Source organism: Odontomachus brunneus, unplaced genomic scaffold, assembly GCF_010583005.1.
Source record: "Odontomachus brunneus isolate Ranch 3 - 2012 unplaced genomic scaffold, Obru_v1 Obru_scaffold_040, whole genome shotgun sequence".
Lineage (NCBI taxonomy): Eukaryota > Metazoa > Arthropoda > Insecta > Hymenoptera > Formicidae > Odontomachus > Odontomachus brunneus.
Genome location: NW_022639490.1, coordinates 654,595 through 674,159, shown reverse-complemented (window position 1 = coordinate 674,159; position 19,565 = coordinate 654,595). Strand labels below are relative to the sequence as shown.

Sequence of the window (19,565 nt, the reverse complement as noted above, 5' to 3'; positions counted from 1 at the left end):
TTGTGGTCAAAAATGCATTTATTTCAGAACAAAATGAATGAACAGATTAATCAAAGTATTGTGTTGAATATGTCAAATTTTGCGTTAACTAAGCAGCATTTGCGGGAGGTTTTAGTTTTCTGCTTTAATTGGAAGGAAAGTGCAGCTGAAGCGCATCGAATGCTTGTAGAAGTTTATGGTGACAATGCTCCAACTGATAAATTATGTAGGGAATGGTTTCGACGTTTCAAGAATGATGATTTCAGCGTTGAAAACAAGCCTCGCTCTGGACAGCCAAAAAAATTCGAAGACAAAGAATTGGAGGCATTACTTAATGAAGATCCGAGTCAAACGCAAGAGGAGCTAGCAGAATCATTGGGAGTTGATTCGTTTGAGCCGTGCATTACGAGAAAAACGGCCGGAATACGAGCAAAGACATGACAAAGTTATTCTTCTGCATGATAACGCTCGGCCTCATGTCGCAAAAGTCGTAAAAAATTATTTGGAAACACTCAAGTGGGATATTTTACCGCACCCGCCGTATTCGCCGGACATTGCTCCTTCTGATTACTGGTTGTTCCGACGGATGCAGCACGATTTGGCAGGTCACCGGTTCACTTCTTTTGCAGAAATCGAAAATTGGCTCCTAACTTGGATCGCCTCAAAAAACGAGACATTTTTTCGAGATGGAATTCGAAAAGTGCCTGAGAGGTGGGAAAAAGTAATAACCAGCGTAAGTAATGCCTCCAATTCTTTGTCTTCGAATTTTTTTGGCTGTCCAGAGCGAGGCTTGTCTTCAACGCTGAAATCATCATTCTTGAAACGTCGAAACCATTCCCTACATAATTTATCAGTTGGAACATTGTCACCATAAACTTCTACAAGCATTCGATGCGCTTCAGCTGCACTTTCCTTCCAATTAAAGCAGAAAACTAAAACCTCCCGCAAATGCTGCTTAGTTAACGCAAAATTTGACATATTCAACACAATACTTTGATTAATCTGTTCATTCATTTTGTTCTGAAATAAATGCATTTTTGACCACAAAAAAACGGACCGAACTAATTTGTACTCCCAATACTCTTAACAAATCTTTTCTCAAATCAATGCTGTCCATATAATAACGGAAAGGTTTTGTTAGACCAGTAGAAAATTTACTGGGCCAACAAATTATTTTTCTCCGTGTTGAAGGATGTGACGTAGTAAAAGTGAACCAAATGCGACTATCGATACTATGGAATCGAAATAAATGTTACGAATAAATGTTATGTGATATTGTCAATTGATCGAATAGACAAAGATGCGCGAACGTATTGAAGAGAAAATTATTACAAGTGACAAATTTTATTTCCCTCACCAATATTAACGAAATATAAATATAATTTTTCTATTATTCTTTTAAAATTAATATTCCTTTGTTATATATACTTTCAAGATGTTTAAAGTATACCGTATGTCTCCGGTAATTTATGACGTCATACACACTATGTATATTTTTATGTGTATACGAAAAATAGAAATATGAGCGTATTTCTAATCTTCAGTGATGACTTCAATGACTACGTCATTTATGACGTAGTTCACGTCATCAAGCTGAAGCAATACAACACAATCGATTACCCACGATATATCGCAACACTTTTCTGATATTCTTTATTCAATGGTTCGACACGCGTTTTACGCGTAGGACATAGTTACGAGCAAGTGTTACTCCAGCTCTCCCGCCGAGAGAACTATTTAATCAATTGCCGGGAAGCCGGTCCGCGCAAAAACAGACATGTCGAATCCCCGCTACTAATTCAATTTCGATAAATGACTTTGGCGCGCTCCTCCCCGCCGAGAAGGGAGAGGGATTTCACCCCCTTCCGCGGACGGTAACGAGGCCGGCTCAAGTCGTGCCCATCTTACGTGGAGGCCCGTGGAATTAATCGCAAAACGTTTGATTTATCGTTTCAGGGGCACCAGCGGCATCGACGTAGACCTCCGAAGGGTAGACATAGATCAGTGCCCGCTGCCGGCCGGCTCCACGCAGCTTAACATATTCGCCGCCAGCGACAAATGCAAAAAGCGCACCACAGAGGTAATGCTAATTTCTCGCTACGCTTGTGTCGAGATCGATGTTTCCCGGGTGTCCTTTCGCGCGCGCTTAAACGCGCCGCGCAGAACAGAACAGAACAAAGCCACCGGGGGGATGTTTTTCCGCGTGTCGACCGGCCCTATTTGTAAATGCCACCCCTCGGTCTTGCCTTGCGCGCGCGAGGAGAGCTGCCGTTCGCGAAAAACACTCTACGTGCTCTCTGCGCGCCGCTTTTCGCCCCTTCGTAATAAACCGCGAGCATTATCGGCGTGTTTTGCCTCGCCATAGGGTTAAAACTCGCGAGGAAACGCACGTCAGGGGTTACTAAGCCGCGGATTTTTCAGCCGCTCTTTGAACATCCTTTCTCTCTTTCTCTCTCTCTCTCTCTCTCTCTCTCTCTCTCTGTCGTTCTTGCTCTCACTTTCCGAAACTCTCGGATGGTTTCTTGTTTTCGCACTTAGAGATCATTGGCTGCTTATCAAGCGTATCGATAATCGCGCATCTTCTTTTCCTCGGCGAACGTGACGGCAATTTCTTTTTCACCATCAAACTTTGAACAGATTTGTCGTTACATGAACGCAATTTTCACCCGCTATATTATCTCGAGTTCGCAACGTATGCGTATCTTTGAGGATGTATTGCCCGTTTAATACTCACAAAAAGTCACTGAAGATTAGAAATACGTTCATATTTCTATTTTTCGTATACACGTAAAAATATACACAGTATGTTCGAGTAAATTTTATTTGTTCAAATAAATATTATTTGTTTCAAGTATTTCATATAAGTTTGTACATCCAAGTTGTACAACAAATCTGTTGTAAGTTCATGGCGTAAGCATCAAATTTATTCCAAATACTCAAAATACATTCTGAATCCCAGTAAGTTTCAATCAAGAATATTAAATTAAAGGAAACACTCATTCAAGTAAATATTATTCGTTTCAAGTATTTCATATAAGTTTATACATCCAAGTTGTACAACAAATCTGTTGTAAGTTCATAGCGTAAGCATCAAATTTATTCCAAGTACTCAAAATACATTCTGAATCCCAGTAAGTTTCAATCAAGAATATTAAATTAAAGGAAACACTCGGTTTGCTTACGACGTAGAGTTGAACCGAATTTTTCTTTGTTAAAGTTTATAATGTTCTTGTGTGTGTGTGTGTGTGTAATAATATTCAAATATATATTATGTAAAATTGATTATTTGTCTGTCTGTTGTCTGCATACTCTTAAACTCTTTAACCTATCTCTCTCTCTGGACTAAATTTTGCACAGTTACTCCCTAGGACTCTGCGGAAAATATAGACTCCACGAAACCTGGACATCCCACCCCCTGTCCCTGCATTTTATCCCCTCGACACTTTGCGATAACCCGCCGGACAGCGCCGGAATAATTTTAGCTAGTGAGTGATAAAGTGCACGATAACAAAATAAGCGATGGAGAACAACTGTATTCATTATTCAAACCCAGTTATATCCCAGTTAATTTTCAATCGCGCCAAAAATAATTTCGGAGTATCTGGTATCGTTTCGTTGAATTTTTCATGAGTGATCTTTCCGGAATCGCGACCGTGTGTGCTCTTTGGTCGCTGTTAATATATTTTTAACATATTTCTCCCCGTTGACGAGACATGCCGCTGCATAAATTTACAAGTGTCTCGTTATTCCTCGCGTGTGAGAGCCGCGAGAAAAATGTCGTATATCGCGCAAGAAGCGGCATACAACACACATTACTGTCGGCCGCTGCGTTATGTAAACTCCCGACTTCTGGAACGTGCTCCGCCGAAACCGCGTTTTTCCGATTCGCGGTCACGATAACTCACGTACTCGGGCGAGGATTGCAATTTGGAGGAAATGTTTGAAACGCCGCTTCCTTCCGCGGCGCGAGCCGCGCACACATTAACGGCGAGAACGTGCAATAGTTACCGCCGACAGCGACGTAAGAGCCATTTTTCACGGTTCTCCACTTTTAACTTTCATCCCTGTCATTCCGCAGATTTTTTTCGTTCCGGTTTAATTTCCTCGTGACTTACACACGCGCACACACAAAATAACCGACACGCGCTCCGATAATATACTCTCAACGATTGTTTGGATTGCCGGCTCATTCCGACAGGATTTTCACCCATGCACAGGAAAAAATGCCTACGCTTTATGGCCAATAACATTGACATTTTTTTTTAATATCGCCACGCTCGCTTAAATAAACCCTGTTATTCCCCTGTAAATAAACAACGGTATCTGCGGCAATGCATGCGAAAAATAACGTGCCTCAACACTTTTTGCGTATACGTAACGCGTGATTCGTTCCGATGAAACGTGTTCATTTTTATCTCTTCAAACAGAGATGTATATGTACCTTTAAACTCTAAATTAAAGTACACTCGTCGTGAAATTTTTCCATCAATTTGCAAAGTTTGAGCTGCGCGATATTTTTCGATTTTTCAATTTCGGGAAAATGCTGGATTTAGAGATCGTAATTGCGTACTAGACACGAATGGAAAGAGCGTGAGAGAGAGGGAGAGAGAGAGAGAGAGAGAGAGAGAGAGAGAGAGAGAAGGGAGAGAGTCTATTAGAGATACGATTAACGGTGTTGTCTTCTGTTCGCAGTGTATCGCTATTTCCGGCCTTGGTTTCCGCCGTGGTAGTTATCGGTGTGTTTGCAAGCGAGGCTTTTACTACCCTGACACGAAATCGGACAAGAGGTACTACAACGGCACCGTCATAGAGGAGGAGTACGAGAAGTTGATGATGGTAAGTGGTGGGCTTTGGAGATAAACTGAACATACAATAAAAAAAAAACACTTCCCTCTGCTTTATGCTTCCCGCGCTTTCCGCCGAAGAATTAATGCTGCTTGGCGATACTAAATCGTTTCTCACGGAGAGCCCTTTCCCGTACAGATAGGGACCACCTTGTTATAGAAATGGCGAAATTATGTTAATGCGACTGTCTGGACGTTTCGCTCTGGGCTCATCAAATTTCAATCTGCGTTCGCGGCTTTAATAACAGTTCCTTCGATAAATTTGGAGTTTTCCCCGAGAGCCGAGAGTCACGTCAAATTAATCAAAAAAGCTGCCGTTAAAATTTAACGGTTTGAATAGTGGAGTATCTTGTGTACGTATATCGTCGATTATCGATTTGCATACACTTACAAGTACACAAACCTCGCGAAAGGTCACACGTCTCAAATTATTCGCAGTTATCTTTCGTGCCCAAATGTAGAATGAAAAGTTCCGGGCCTGAATAAGACATTTTTTTGGATTGATTTTTATTTATTTCTCACCATAATCTCCATTTAGCGCGATACACTTTTCCCAACGATATTCTAAAGCGGTTATGCCAGACTGATAAGTCGATTTGTCAAGATCTTCAAAATAGCCATTTACAGCGTCGCTGACTTTATTGTCGTTCGCAAATCTTTTTCCACCAAGCTATTTTTTGAGGTTAGGAAAGAATTAGAAGTCGCTTGGGGCTAAATCTGACGAGTGTGGTGGATGGACAAGCGATTCGAACTTTAATTCATTGATTTTAGCTTAATCACGGCACTTTTTCCATTTTTACAAACAATGCGTTTACTTTAGCGAGCTATTAAACCAATACTAAACAATTTATCGATTTGAACCTTCGTATATAAGCATATGAAGAATTAAATCATGCAACACTATTAAAATATTGAACATAGTAGAGTTATCTATATGTGAGGCCCGGAACTTTTCACCCTACCCTCGTACGAAGAGATCCGTCATTATTTTCTCAGTTCTCAAATCGATTTTTTTAATTTTATGCAAATACACGATACCTCACGCATGTTTAAAGCAATATTTCTTAAGAATAAATCTACGCGATTTTTTAAAATTCGGCTCACACATAGAATACAAAAATAATAGTTTATTTGCTTTTTTTCTGTCGGGCATTAGAGGGTTACAGAATCCTGACAGGAGTGAAAAATTTGGGGATTCGTCCAAAGCTGTAAATTAATAGAAGTATGAATTTTTTGTTATGTATGTCTATTAAGAAAATTTAATAATATACTTAACAAGTATTTATAATACATATTTAACATTTGTATTATATATTTAATAATATTATTTAACAAGTAACTTATTTCTTAAGTTCTGTAAGGAAAAGTTGAAAAATAAAATATGCAATATGTAGGTTCTTGGGGCTGCTGATTATGAATTGTTGTTAATTACATGGAAGTGTTCGCAATTTAAAGGACTAGATCAAGGTATTATTAAAATCCATGTAGGTAAAAGCCAGAAAAATTTAATATTAACCTTGACAGGGTAACCTCTTATATATGGTTATATATATCTCTGAAGAGAATTCTTCTAAAACCAAAAGAAAAATGTTTTATCTCGCCTTTTCCTCTAGAAAGAAAATTCTAGTTGCAAGGTGTTATTTCTCGTAATCCCGTAGGGTAAGACTATATGTAATACGCCTCATAATAAAGTAAATACTAATAAAACGTTCATTTTCACATATATCTTTATCCCAACTTTAATTAATTCGGCTGTAAACGTTACTTTTTCAATTCTTTTTTGAAAATTATCACACATTAAAATATGGATATGAAAAAGAAATTAAAAAAAAAAAATTTCAGTTTTGTCAACAGCCTGCTGGTGTAAAACGTCTCAGGTTTCCTGCGATAATATATATATCTCTTTAAATAACATTAAGAAAATCATTCCAAGTGAGAAAAGCGATGCGAAAAACATCCAATTGTGCATGATTCATGCAGCCAATCGAAGACTGATACTGCATCCATCTATCTTTCAATTTTGTACACTAAGAAAAAAATGCTTGAAAATTTGTGTGTGTGGGATATAAAATTTATCAACAGAAATAAACTTTATTAAACAGAAATAAACTTCGTATGTATATATTTTTTTAATGAATGACTTATTACAACTAGTCTATAGACTAACGAGTAATTTGTTTCTAATAATGTTGAGACATTTAATTAAATGTGCTAAGTTTCTTCCTTTTGATGTTGCTTAGTTTTTTAGTTCAAATTAGCACGAAAGGTTTCACTCTACTACGCTTTCTTGTTAATTCTGTTGTTTAGCAGTTGTATCGCTTCTGTATTGTTGTGGTAACATACGAAGCCTGTTGTGTTTCCTCCCTATCTTCCTGAACTCATCAGCAATCAAGAAATAAACTTTATATGAATAAATTTTCAGGTTTTTTTCTCAATGTATTATATTTTCTCAGTGCTTTTCGCCACATTCCACACATTTGCAATGTATGTTTCCATCCAACAATTCGTCGGAACTTGAAACTAAATGAACTCTCACAGCTTTTCGCACATAATTTCGCCTCATATCTGTGAATAACGTACATAGACTACACGTGCTGTGTGTGAGGCGTTTTGCAATTTCCGTAGTGCAAACTACCTCATCCAGACTAATAGACTAGACATAGATTAAAATTAGACATGGATTAGTTCAAACGTAGATAAAGTTAAAGAGCCATTTGAAGCTATTTTCACGTGGACAAATTATACCTGAATATTATAAAATAACTATTTCTAACTAAAATATAAACTTGTAGACAGTTCGTTTAAATATATCCTGCAATATTGAGAAGTTTCCTTTTGATATATCTGTTAAATATATCAATATTTAACAGCGGGACAACGTCGAAGATCGTCCTGCATCCTAACGAGAGATACACTGAGACGCATAAGAATAGGTTACTCTTGCGTCGTTTTCACTTTCAGTTTGCAAAAAAAGAAGGTGGGACGTATTATATGGTTCGACTTTATTTTAAGTTAAAACTTTTGCCGAAAGAGCAACGAAGAGAAATAATATTGTGCATCGAATATTTTTCCTTTGGTTTTAAAAGAATCCTTTTAAAGTCGAATATAAAAGGATCCTGCCAAGAATGCATTTATATTATTTTAGGTGAGAGAAACGATATATTATCATTTATCATGGTTGGCTCCGTTAATTTTTTTATAACCTTGCAAGCGCACACATCTGGCGGAAGACACCAAGTGCGCACAGATGCAAATTTGCATCAAGAATTTTTGCCGACTTATAACTCGGCTCCAGGTTGCTCAACTTTAATTTTTTTTCTTTAATATGAGTGAAGAAGATCAGAAATTTGACGATGATAATATAAAAGCTGATAAGAAAGTAATAAAAGAGTGAAAAATTGATTTACATTTAATTGTATTAAAAAAAAATCACTTTTTGAAAAAATCAAATTTGTACGACGGTGCTTCCAAAGGGTTGAGTTTAAAGTTAAATTAATGATCCCTAAATTAATTTAAGTTAAAACTGACATAAACAAACACTGACTCATTAAAGTTAAGAATAAATATGCAGAACAATATATATATTTTTGTATAATTAACTCTTTAATTAACTCATTAAATTTGCGAACTATTAGTGAAAAAGTAATGTCTTATAAAAAAAGAAATGCCGATTGTTTTGTGCTGAGAATTCTGACCAAGAAGAAATATTGGCGCTCAGAAAGACAGAAAAGTGTTTATTTTTCTTATTTTACATTGTCAGTAACTTGTAATGATTTACACTGAGAGAAAAATTATATTAAAATCAACAAATATTCCTTTGATAGGTACCATTAATATATTGACTTAAATCTACATTCTCTTTATTCAAATCAAATATTGTTTACTTGATTTAAATAAGCAATATTTGGTTTAAATAAAGAGAATGTAGATTTAAATAAGTATGTTAATGGAACCCAAAGAAATATTTGTTGATTTTAATATAATTTTTTCTCAGTGTAAATACCCCAACAGATTGTTTCGCCTTATATAAAGAAAGTTAATAAATTAAAGTCAGTGTTTTGAAATAACTAAGGGTAAGTTAAAAGTTATCAATTTTTGAACATTTTAATTCTTAATTGATTAACTGGTTGTTACCCAACACTGTCACTTATCATACGTAATATCACATCTGACGTTGTACATAGACATAACATAGACACAATAAAAATATGGTGATATTAATAATGATAATATAACAATGATAGCAGCATAAAATAATGGCACAATTCTCTTTGAATGTACGCAAGTGTAATTTGCTGTGGCGTGCAGTACGAAAACGGAGTCAAGCCCAAACTCACAATGTCGGGTCATCTCTCACCTTTCTGCCGCGTACAACTCTCTGTCTCTCTCCCTGCGTTCGGCTCAAAAAATAGAATCCTGCAAATAAAAGAATCGCTGCGCGAAACTGCAATTAAATCGTTCGTCCGACTACAGCGTTGCGACGCAATGCACGTTACCGCGCATTCTATTACCGCGACGGTGTGAAGCGCCTTTTTTTCCCCTCCCGGCGCAGTTTTCACGTCGGGCCAGCCGTCACTTCTGCGCCCGTAGGAGCAAAATGGGTATCGACAGCGAGCGCGATGGCATCTATTGTCACAGAGAGTTACGTATCTTTTGTGATTTGACGGGCATTTCCATCGCGGCAGCGCTAGTAAAACGGTTTTTCCAGTCGCGCCCTTCGGCAGCCTGCGCGACCGTTTGTAACGCGACATGTTCATGATGGACCTCGAGTTTCGTTAATTTCGTTAATAACCAACCCCCGGAATGTTAACGACACGCTTGACACGTGTGACGTGGACGTTATTTCGGAGCTCCTTACGGGAGAGACGTCCGTGAAGGGGGAAAAAAACCGGAGATTCGACAACCCCGATTTTTGTATCGCTTTTCTATTTCGAAGAAATAGAAATGTGCCTTCGTCCGTGATAACGTCCCAATCGATCACTCGCACGTCAGTCGTCGATTGATCGAACAAAAGGTTCGTTAAATATTCCCAGCTAGGATGCTATTAGCTAAGCGGAGCCCCAACGATGTCCAGCGAGTCAAGATTGATTCTGGCCGCGAAGCGAAATTTCGATCGCAAGGGAGCAGGAAGGGGAACGCGGCGTGTCAAATATTTTTCTCCGGAAAATAGGAAGTTTCTGCTCGTCCGTGTTTCGCACAGGCTCGGTGACCAATCTCGGGATAACGCTTGCCGCGCTCCACATTCCCGCAAAATAGTGAAGCGCGCCCCGCGGAGAATAATTTCACGTTCGTCAACAGGGTGAAAAGAGCCAATATGCCGAGAGTGGAGTGTTCGAGTGCCTGCCGTGCGCCGAAGGGTGCGAGTCCTGCGAGGACGGATCGCCTTGCGTGGTGTCCCTGAACTGGCTGATGAGAACCGCGATACTGATCCTGGAGTGCTGCATCATCGCCTGCTTGCCAGCCGTCGTTCTTTTCACGTGGAAATACGGCCACGTAAAGGTAGGAGCCACCATTCCCCGCTAGGGGTAGGTCTTCCTAAACCACGCAGCCCGTGGCTTTCTATCAATCCCGCGGGAAAATATGTATGGCTTCGCGCCGGTCCTTGGAAAAATAGCACGGTCGGTCTACATATCATTTTCATGAATATAACGCGCCATGTAAACGCCGCTCTCGCTCCTCTTGCTTACATCGTGTATATCACGCTGAACGATTTCAGACAGAGATCCGCGAATTGATGTTGGCGCGCGAGAAATTTTCTTTCTTGTTATTTGTCGCTTCTTTTTATCTTCTTTTAATGTGAGCAATACGGAGAAAAATAATTTGCTGGCCCAGTAAATTTTCTGCTGGTCTAGCAAAATCTCTCCGTTATTATATGGACAGCAAAAAGACTTGATAAGTGTACTAATCACTATTTGCTGGATATAATTTGCTGAATCTACAAATTATTTTGCTATAAGAACCACAATGGATTTATATAAGCAGTTGCAATTTTGCTCCGATAGCAAATAAATTTGCTAAGGATACATTATTTTGCATCAGTAACAAATTAACGTGATTCTTAGGACAAATATACTCAACAAATTTTTTCTATCCTGGTAACGAAACTACTTCTGCTCTGATAACGAATAATTTGTAAAATTAGTTATGCCAATTAAATTTTTTTTATGTCACTATGAATATACAGTAGCAGTAACGATTTTGTTAAAAGAGCAAAATTATTTTTCTCTGTGAAGGTTCTCTCTTTGCGATAGGATGGTTTGATCGATTCACAGCAAGTCTGTAATTTGTTTGTTGGGCAAAATTAAATGTAACTAAGCAGATTTGTTAGTGCAGCAAGAAAATTATGTGTGGAAGCTATTACCAATTTGTCCATGGTGTAAACTAATTTTTTTGTTGATATTATCTTAATTAAAGTAAAAGTACCTTAACTATAATTTGCAAACACGTATCTAATCCTGAATATTCGTATTGTTTTGGTCTTTAGATATGAGTCTTTAAGCTTCTAATATAGAATATGTATACATATATTATATGTATACGTTTATATATATGTGTATTTAATACTGAAAGTTTAAAGATTTTTATTTAAAAATCAGAACAAAACACGGATGTTCGGAATCAGATATGTGTCCAAGAATTAGTATTTTTACCACAATAAGTTTACCACAATAAGTTATTTCGTATTTCGAGTTAATTGAAGTTTGCGAAGCAAATTAATTTTACTAAACAAAGCATGCACTTATTTAATAGATAACAAAGAAATATTTTTGTTCGTTTTATACAAAAGTATACTCCTATTAAATCTAGATGCAAATATCCGCAATGAGAAATATGTTATGTGTATTACGCAATTTAAGTTTTTTTTTTATATTAATATGTACTTGTGTGATAGAATATATTCGTCTAAATTATATGTATCTCTTTATGTGTGTGTATTTTCACATTTATAATATTTTGTTACACTATCTGAATCGTTAAAGAGAGTAAATATTCCAGACATTTCAATAAGCGTTGTTACTAACTACTATTGCCGAAACAATTGATTATTTAACAATGAAATCCATTAATGTATCAAATTTCCTTTATAACAGCAAAAAGTTTCGTTGCATGTAACAAGTTGTGTTTTAGTGTTTGATAGTGATAGAGAATCATCTTCGTTGTGCTAACAAATCCGCCGTGATATCAAACATCATTAGATGCAACCACAAATCTTATGCAAGCTGCGACTCAGAATTGATAATGAAATTTTAGATTTAACAGCGTCGTGAGTTCACCTTCGGATACTGTACTTCGGAATGTTTCATTGAGAACATCTGAAGATGAACTTAAGACAATCTTAAATGTGAGATCGGCATATGAATGGGTGAGCTTCCCAGTTGTGGCAGCGAATCTTTTCTTGTCCGCGTCGCAATGTGAATTTAATCTGAGATCTGAGAAAAAGAAATAGCAATAAAATCTACTTCAATTCCTTAAAGACGTCAATATTGATATTTTAACAATTCTGTTCGCTTGTATAAAATATTTTAAAAATAATTCTCGCGTTTTGAAAGCTCGCGAGGTTTCGCGGAAAAAAAATATTGACTGTCACAACTGAAAACTTCGCTAGCCTAGCAATCTGTAGTCGTAATACATATATGGACAGCCAGTTTTCTATGTTAAAATAACCAAATCGCAGAGATACATAAGATTTGTGGTTGTATCTAATAAAGTGTGATACAGCACGGCAGATTTGTTAGAATAACAAAGATAATGATGACCACTAATGAAAAATTTGGTTATATGCAACTAATCATTCTAAAGAAAATTTGGTACATTAAAGGATTTCAATATAGCTAAATCAGCAGTTGTTCCAGCAACAGAAATTAGCTGAGGCAAAAATGCTCATTGAAAAATGTGTCTTAAAATATTTACTCTTTGCAAATCCTCTCCCTCTCGTTTAAATAATATAACAAAATATTATAAGCGTAAATACACATATAAAATTTATATCAATATGTTACATCACAAATATATACAATTATTAACATAAAGTGTAAATTGCGTAACGCATATTAACATATTTCACATTGCGTTGATTTGCAATCATTGTCAGTTAATGTATTTTTTCATAAAGTAAACTCTTCATAAATATTTATTTATTATTTATTGAATGATTGTATGATTTATTTAGTAAAATTAATAAATTTGCTTCGCAAATTTCAGTTAGCTAAAAGATACGGAAAGATTTGTTGCAATAACTAAAATAATATCAATAAAAATGAATTCATTTTGTGTGAGTTGACAATTGCTTCTAAACTTACTATCTTTGCTGCGCTAGCAAATCTATTTAATTTGTAACTTAATTTGTAATTTAATTTTGCTCAGCAAACTATAGATTTGCAGAATCGATTAAACGATTCTTTTTCCTTAAGTAAAGGCGACATGATAGGAGTCGCTATGAAGACGAATGTGAAGTTGCACTTTCTGCTTCCACTTTCCGGAGTATAGTATATTTATATCGACTACTTCGCAGACTGCACGAACTCATAAATTTCTAAAATTCCCGATGGTTAGTAGAATATAGTCTAAAAGCATATAGATTTCTCGTTTGCACGGAAACAACATAAACTCGTGGTAATGTCCATTACGCCATCGGCGATACTATCGCAACATAATGAAGTTGAAACGAGATTTTAACGATATTACGTGAAGATTAGTCAATCTGCAATATTAAAAAAGTGAATCATGTACATTATAGAACCGTCCAAGTGTATTATTAATATTACATTATTATTATTAATTTTCCTTCGCGAATGAACTTCTGCGTTTTACATACGGGGAAAAATAATTTGCTGGCCCAGAAAATTTTCTACTGGTCTAGCAATATCTTTTCGTTATTATATGGACCGCAAAAGGATTTGCTAAGAGTACTAATCACTATTTGCTGGATATAATTTGCTGAATCTACAAATTATTTTGCTAAATTAAGCAAAATTAAGAAAATTATTTTGCTAAATTATTTTTTTAAATTAAGAACCACAATGGATTTATATAAGCAGTTACAGTTTTGCTCCGATAGCAAATAAATTTGCTAAGGATACATCATTTTGCATCAATAGCAAATTAACGAGATTCTTAGGACAAATACACTCAACAAATTTTTTTTATCCTGGCATCGAAATTACCAAATTACTTCTGCTCTGATAACGAATAATTTGTAAAATTATTTATGTAAACTAAACTTTTTTGCTGTCACTGCAGTAGCAACGACGATTTTGCTAAAAGAGCAAAGTTATTTTTCTCCGTATACAAGTTCATGAAAATCGGCGGCTTGTGTGGGTTTCCTTGTTAGATTTCTGTGCTGCGTCGACTCATTTGCATGGGCGGGATAGTCGGACGCCGTGACAAAAGCTCGGAAGTAATTCTGTGCCGGCGAATGTCGCGTTACAGCTAATCTTAATAGTCGATCGGATAAATCGAGGTTAATGCGTTAATCTTGTTCAGCTTAGATTGCAGCCCCCGATATCGCGCGATTGTTCGAGAGGCTCTTATCCCGGGTGTAAAGCTCCCGGAGATGGTGTACGATGGAGGGTCTCTTTAAACTACTATCTGATGAACGAGTGTCTCTCGCGACCCAATAATTCTGTCACGATAACCATGTATTTCGCGGTACATATCGTGCTCGCTCCCCGGCGTTGGCAATTATTCAAACGACGCGCGCTGTCGCTGTTTATTTAAATAATTGCTCACGCATAACTGTATCTTCCCTTATGAATAGATTACCCGGTATATTGGTCATAGTAAATTACATATCAATATACAGGGTGTCGGGTCATTCGAGGCGCAGAGACTGCAGTGGTATGCAGGTGGAGCTCGTCGAGCTGAACGAGAAAGACCTCTACCATTTTGCAAACGATCACGTAACATTTTGAGTTATCAATTGCGAAAGAGTTGTGAATCATTGCGCTTGACATGGTAAAAAGCGTGAGGGTAAGTACGCTGGATCGTTGTGAGTTTTGACATTAGATCAAACTGAACGGAAAAGTTCTCTACCATTTTGCGAATAATCATACATATATTTTGAGTATATTGAGTAGTTCCTTAAAGAAGAGTTATTTAGCAAAGTTATTTAGCAAAGAAAAAGAGAATCGCGTGCATTAGTCCAATTTATTCATCAATTTTCTCTAATTCATAATTCAAATATATTAAATAAAAGATTTGATAATAATTATTAAACCTGGATAATAGTTACCAGGATGATAAATATAATAAAATAATTTGGTAAGTATTAATAAATAATAAAACTTAATATCTAGCCAAAATTTGGTATCTGTTAATAAGATTTAGCAATTATCAACTTCTGTGGTTTATCATGATATAATTTGTTAAATAAAACTATATTGTTTAGTAATATTTACCACATTATATGATAAATATACATGAAATGTGACGAAATACTTTGGTAAGACTCAAACTATTTAGTAATTATTACCAAATTACTTAATATTATTTACCAAGCCATATATTTAATTAATTTAATTAAATGAAGAATTTATTTCACTCTAATTGTTTCGCAATTATTACCAGACGTAAATATTGCCATATTTGATACTAATTATCAAATATTGCACTGGAACACTCAATCAAATGCATTTGTTAACATACATTTTTCAGTGAGTCTATGCGATTATTTGCAAAATGATAAAGGACTTCTTCGTTCAGCTTTATTTAATATACAAATTTATAATGAATATCGTATCTATCGTTACGTTTTATAGCACATTGTTTTAACACTAAAATATCAAGTGGTTATTTTTTACTGTTTTCAGTTTTTAAGTAAATTATGCTATTTCTCGTGCAAAAGACAAGAATTTGAAAGCATATTTTCTGACTTTTCATCTAATATTTTATTTTAATGTAGCATTCAGTCCAATCTTGTCTTTTACTAGAAAAATAGAATATTAACTTAAAAGTGAAGGCAGTATTAAAAAATGACTGCTCGGTGTTTCTAGTAACAATTAATAAAATTTTATCTGTAAAATGATGTAGGACCTTTTCGTTGACGAGTTATATCTGTGTATTGCGGTTGTATCTCGAATTGTCAGACACCATGTATATAATTTGTGAATAGCAAATTGTTCGTATAATTTATCGTGGCTATTCATCCGAGTGATTATCGATGCGTATAACAGACAAAGATTGATACGAACAATTCGAACGAATAACCATTCGGAATATACAATCTAGGACTCGATAAATCCATTTTGCAGTCAAGATAGTTCTGTCATGAGACAAGTTTTGAACTTGATGGAACTCTTGCGTTATGTACTCATTATAATTTTATCAAACTTATGCAATTAACTATCCGAGAGTTAAGGTATTTGCAATTTAAGATGATACTTTTTATACCTGTTCTTTGAGATTAGTATTCTCTATCTCTAATTTCTATTTTCGATATCTTCTAAATTACATATGAGATTTGGATGAAAAATTGTTATGCTATCGGAGACTAATACACATACATTATACACACGTATCAGAATCATTGACCATTTTATTCTGAAAATATAACGATGAAAATTTGATATCAAAGTTTATCCATATTAATGTTTACCTCGTCTGTTGTTAGATACGAAATTCGAAAACACTCGATAATCGCTCGAATGAATAACCACGACAAATGATTCGAACAATTTAGTACTTATACTACTTGCAGCAATACTCGAAACGTGTTTAACATACCTCTTTCCATTATTTTTGAAGCCCTATTTGATCAGCATAAATAAAGCAGCAGTAAGAGAGATAAAAAATAAGAATATTTTAGTATTTACAATATTCTGTGCATCGAGAGGAGAAATAAATAATATTTGTTTGCGGTGGATACTAATAACATATTTACTCATAGAATAAAACATCTTTCAAATAAGGAAATACAAATTTTCTTAAAAGCTTCGAGTTTTTCATGACAGCAATTGTTTATTCTGTTTAAGTAGAAGAATTTGGATTTAAATAAATATGTTATTGGTACTCGCCGCGAGTAAACAATTTTTATTCCTTAGATCTTCGCCCCTCAGCATACATACATATTTACAACTTCGTTTCAAATCATTTCTTACTCAGATAGTGAAATAAATATATAGAAATGTAATTTTGTACGTTAAATAGTGAATTTACGAGTGACTTTCTTGATGCTCCGTTGAAAATACGACACTTGGCGACTCAACTACCTCAAGAGAGATCAAGAGCTTAATTTGAATCGGCGTAGAGGGGAAGGGAAGGGAGATAATCGGGCTTTTGCATTCGTCACCGGTCGACCAAATAAAACTGTCGCTGCATCTGGATTAAAGGCATGATTGCGAGAAATCCCTTCGACCGCGAGGTGTTAATTAGTCTTTCTGAGCTCCCGACACCTTTATCCGCCAGGCTCTTCGGCTCGCGTACGCGTGAAATAGCAACCCCGCTTTGTTGACCGAAATGCCTCGTCTGGACGTATCAAAGAGTGCCACGGGATCCGGCATTAATTAACGCAATACGGCACGGCAAGGAATCCCGGAATTTTCGCGACGTTCCCGGAATTCTGCCGTGCGAAACGGCTGAATTGTGTGCATTCAACTACGCGAGAGAAAAATACGGACGACGAATATTCGGGAAATGATTTAACATCTCATAGATTCTCCCGACACTGTCGACTGACTCCCTCTCGAGCCTCGAGAGCGCACACATCCCAGCAGAAATTGAACCTCGTCAGTGTCCAGCCACGAGATAGTGAATTTGTGTCTGACACCGCTTCTATGCAAGCAATGCGACGCTCGCTTCTTCCAGTAGTTAGATAAATAAAGTAGCTGATGATTAAGCAGGCGAAATTACAGTTGTGAAATGAAAAATCGTAAGTAGTTGCTAACCAATAATGTTATGTTCAATTCTGCTCCTTTGGAATTTTCATGAATTAACGTATCTTCGATTTTTATTTGCTACTTAATTTCGGAGTGATAGTGCCGATTTAATAGCTGGATTATATATTTTAGAGCAGACAGCGCCATTTGCTCTGCCATATTTGATATGCAATGGCTAGACAACAGCTACATCACAAAGCTGATTCTATATTTCAGCGAATAATCAGCCAGTAACGAGCTAAAGAATGTTATCTAGTCTGTCTAGTGTCTCTAGAGTCTATTCAATCAATAAGGCCTTAAAATGGCGTATTACTAAAATACCACAAATAAGCCTCACGACGAAGTTTCTTCGGTACAAATTGTGTTTTTGTATTATAAACAATTTAAAAAGGGTAAATAATAAATGGCAAGATACTATATTATTGTAAAGATGAAATATATAACTAATGTAATTCATAAAGAGAGAGTGAATGTATGTACGTCACCGTACTATGTTTTGTTTGCCATTTTCGGGTCATCTCAATCTGACCCAATGAATAGAGATCTATGAATTGGTCAGACTCTGTATTCTAGAATTTTACTGTGCTTATATCTTTAGCATAATTTTATATTGCAATTCAATGTAAATATGATAAATATTAAAAATCAGTGTAATAAAATGCTATTATAGCAAATGCTTCAGAAGGTGCATTAAGTATAGAATCATATAGTTAATGTGCATTAATAACAAACATTAATTTATCTTTTATGTATTGAAGAACTGAATAGAATATATGCTGTATTCTAGAAATACTAGCCTGTACTAGCTAGATACTAGCTTTTGACTCAATACGGTTAGTTACGTTTTTACTCGAGCAATTCTCGATGATAGAAAGAAATTCTCGATGTGCGTGCAAAGAAAGAGAAAGAAAGACAGAGAGAGAGAGAGTACAAAAAGAAATATTTATATTTCTTCTTAACAGACGCTTTATTTTTCGTGTTTTTTTAACTTACTGAATATACGAGCAAGCGCTGTGGTGCACGAGCATTTGTAACTTGGGATTTTGCTGCGTCTTCAAATCGTGTTACTGGGTTGAGAGTGGAAAAACGCACATGTTCCCTCGCGTATCCCGTGCTGCAAAACCCGTCGCTTTCGGGCGGGCCTTGCGACGTCGCAAGCGCGAAAAAGCAGCGCAAATGATTCTCACGAGGGCGCGCTTTAATTGAAAGCGACAGGCGGAAAGAGCCGCGTGGAGGAGGTGCATTCTCGGCAATAATTCCGTGGAATTTGCGACGAGTGGCCCCGTTGAATCTCGCACGGGGGAAACGGCCAGATTTCCGCGGCTATACTGTCATCGTAATCCCGAAATTGGTGGCGGTGTGAATCGTCGCGACCCCGCGGAACGGGACGACCGGCATCCCTGCCTCTTGATTTTCCCCGAAAAGAGAATTAGGGAGATCCCGGCGTGACGTGTTCTGAGAATCTCGTGCATTAAAATCGCGCGGCCCCTGCTCCGAGCTCGCGTGAAAAGCGAACCGATGCGACACGAGGAGAAGAAGCATTGGGTTGATCAAAAAGTTGGATCGCTCCCGCTTCCGCTCTACGTGTGCGCCGTTCTTATGTCAAATGATAAAACGAAGCGAACTGGAGCGAATTTTTGAGCAATTCAATAAGATAAATGTACCGAATTACGCCACTCTAAGCAAAGACTAATTTTTAAGAGATTATTAAAAAAAATAAAATAGTACTAGGTAAGACTATAAATTTTATCTAATGTTAATATCGTAAATTAGCAAAAAAACATATAAAAATTGAACATAAACAAAATTATTTATATGTACACAAGAATTAAGTGTGAACTGCAAGTGTCCTGAATTACGCCCACTGAAA

The 19,565-nt window shown here is 36.4% G+C and overlaps 2 protein-coding genes across 12 annotated transcripts in view; one reads left to right on the top strand and one right to left on the bottom strand.

The window, feature by feature from the left end:
* The window catches only part of LOC116844194, a 137,478-nt gene that overhangs the window by 51,742 nt on the left and 66,171 nt on the right, over window positions 1-19,565 (bottom strand). The gene's annotated exons all lie outside the window — the stretch shown is intronic.
* Window positions 1-19,565, top strand: part of LOC116844192 — a 280,321-nt gene that overhangs the window by 220,022 nt on the left and 40,734 nt on the right. For all 5 annotated transcript variants that reach the window (XM_032815403.1, XM_032815402.1, XM_032815405.1 and 2 more), the window contains 3 exons: window positions 1,936-2,059; window positions 4,672-4,815; window positions 10,122-10,322. In XM_032815403.1, coding sequence (XP_032671294.1) covers window positions 1,936-2,059; window positions 4,672-4,815; window positions 10,122-10,322 — 469 coding nt within the window. The remainder of the gene's footprint in view (window positions 1-1,935; window positions 2,060-4,671; window positions 4,816-10,121; window positions 10,323-19,565) is intronic.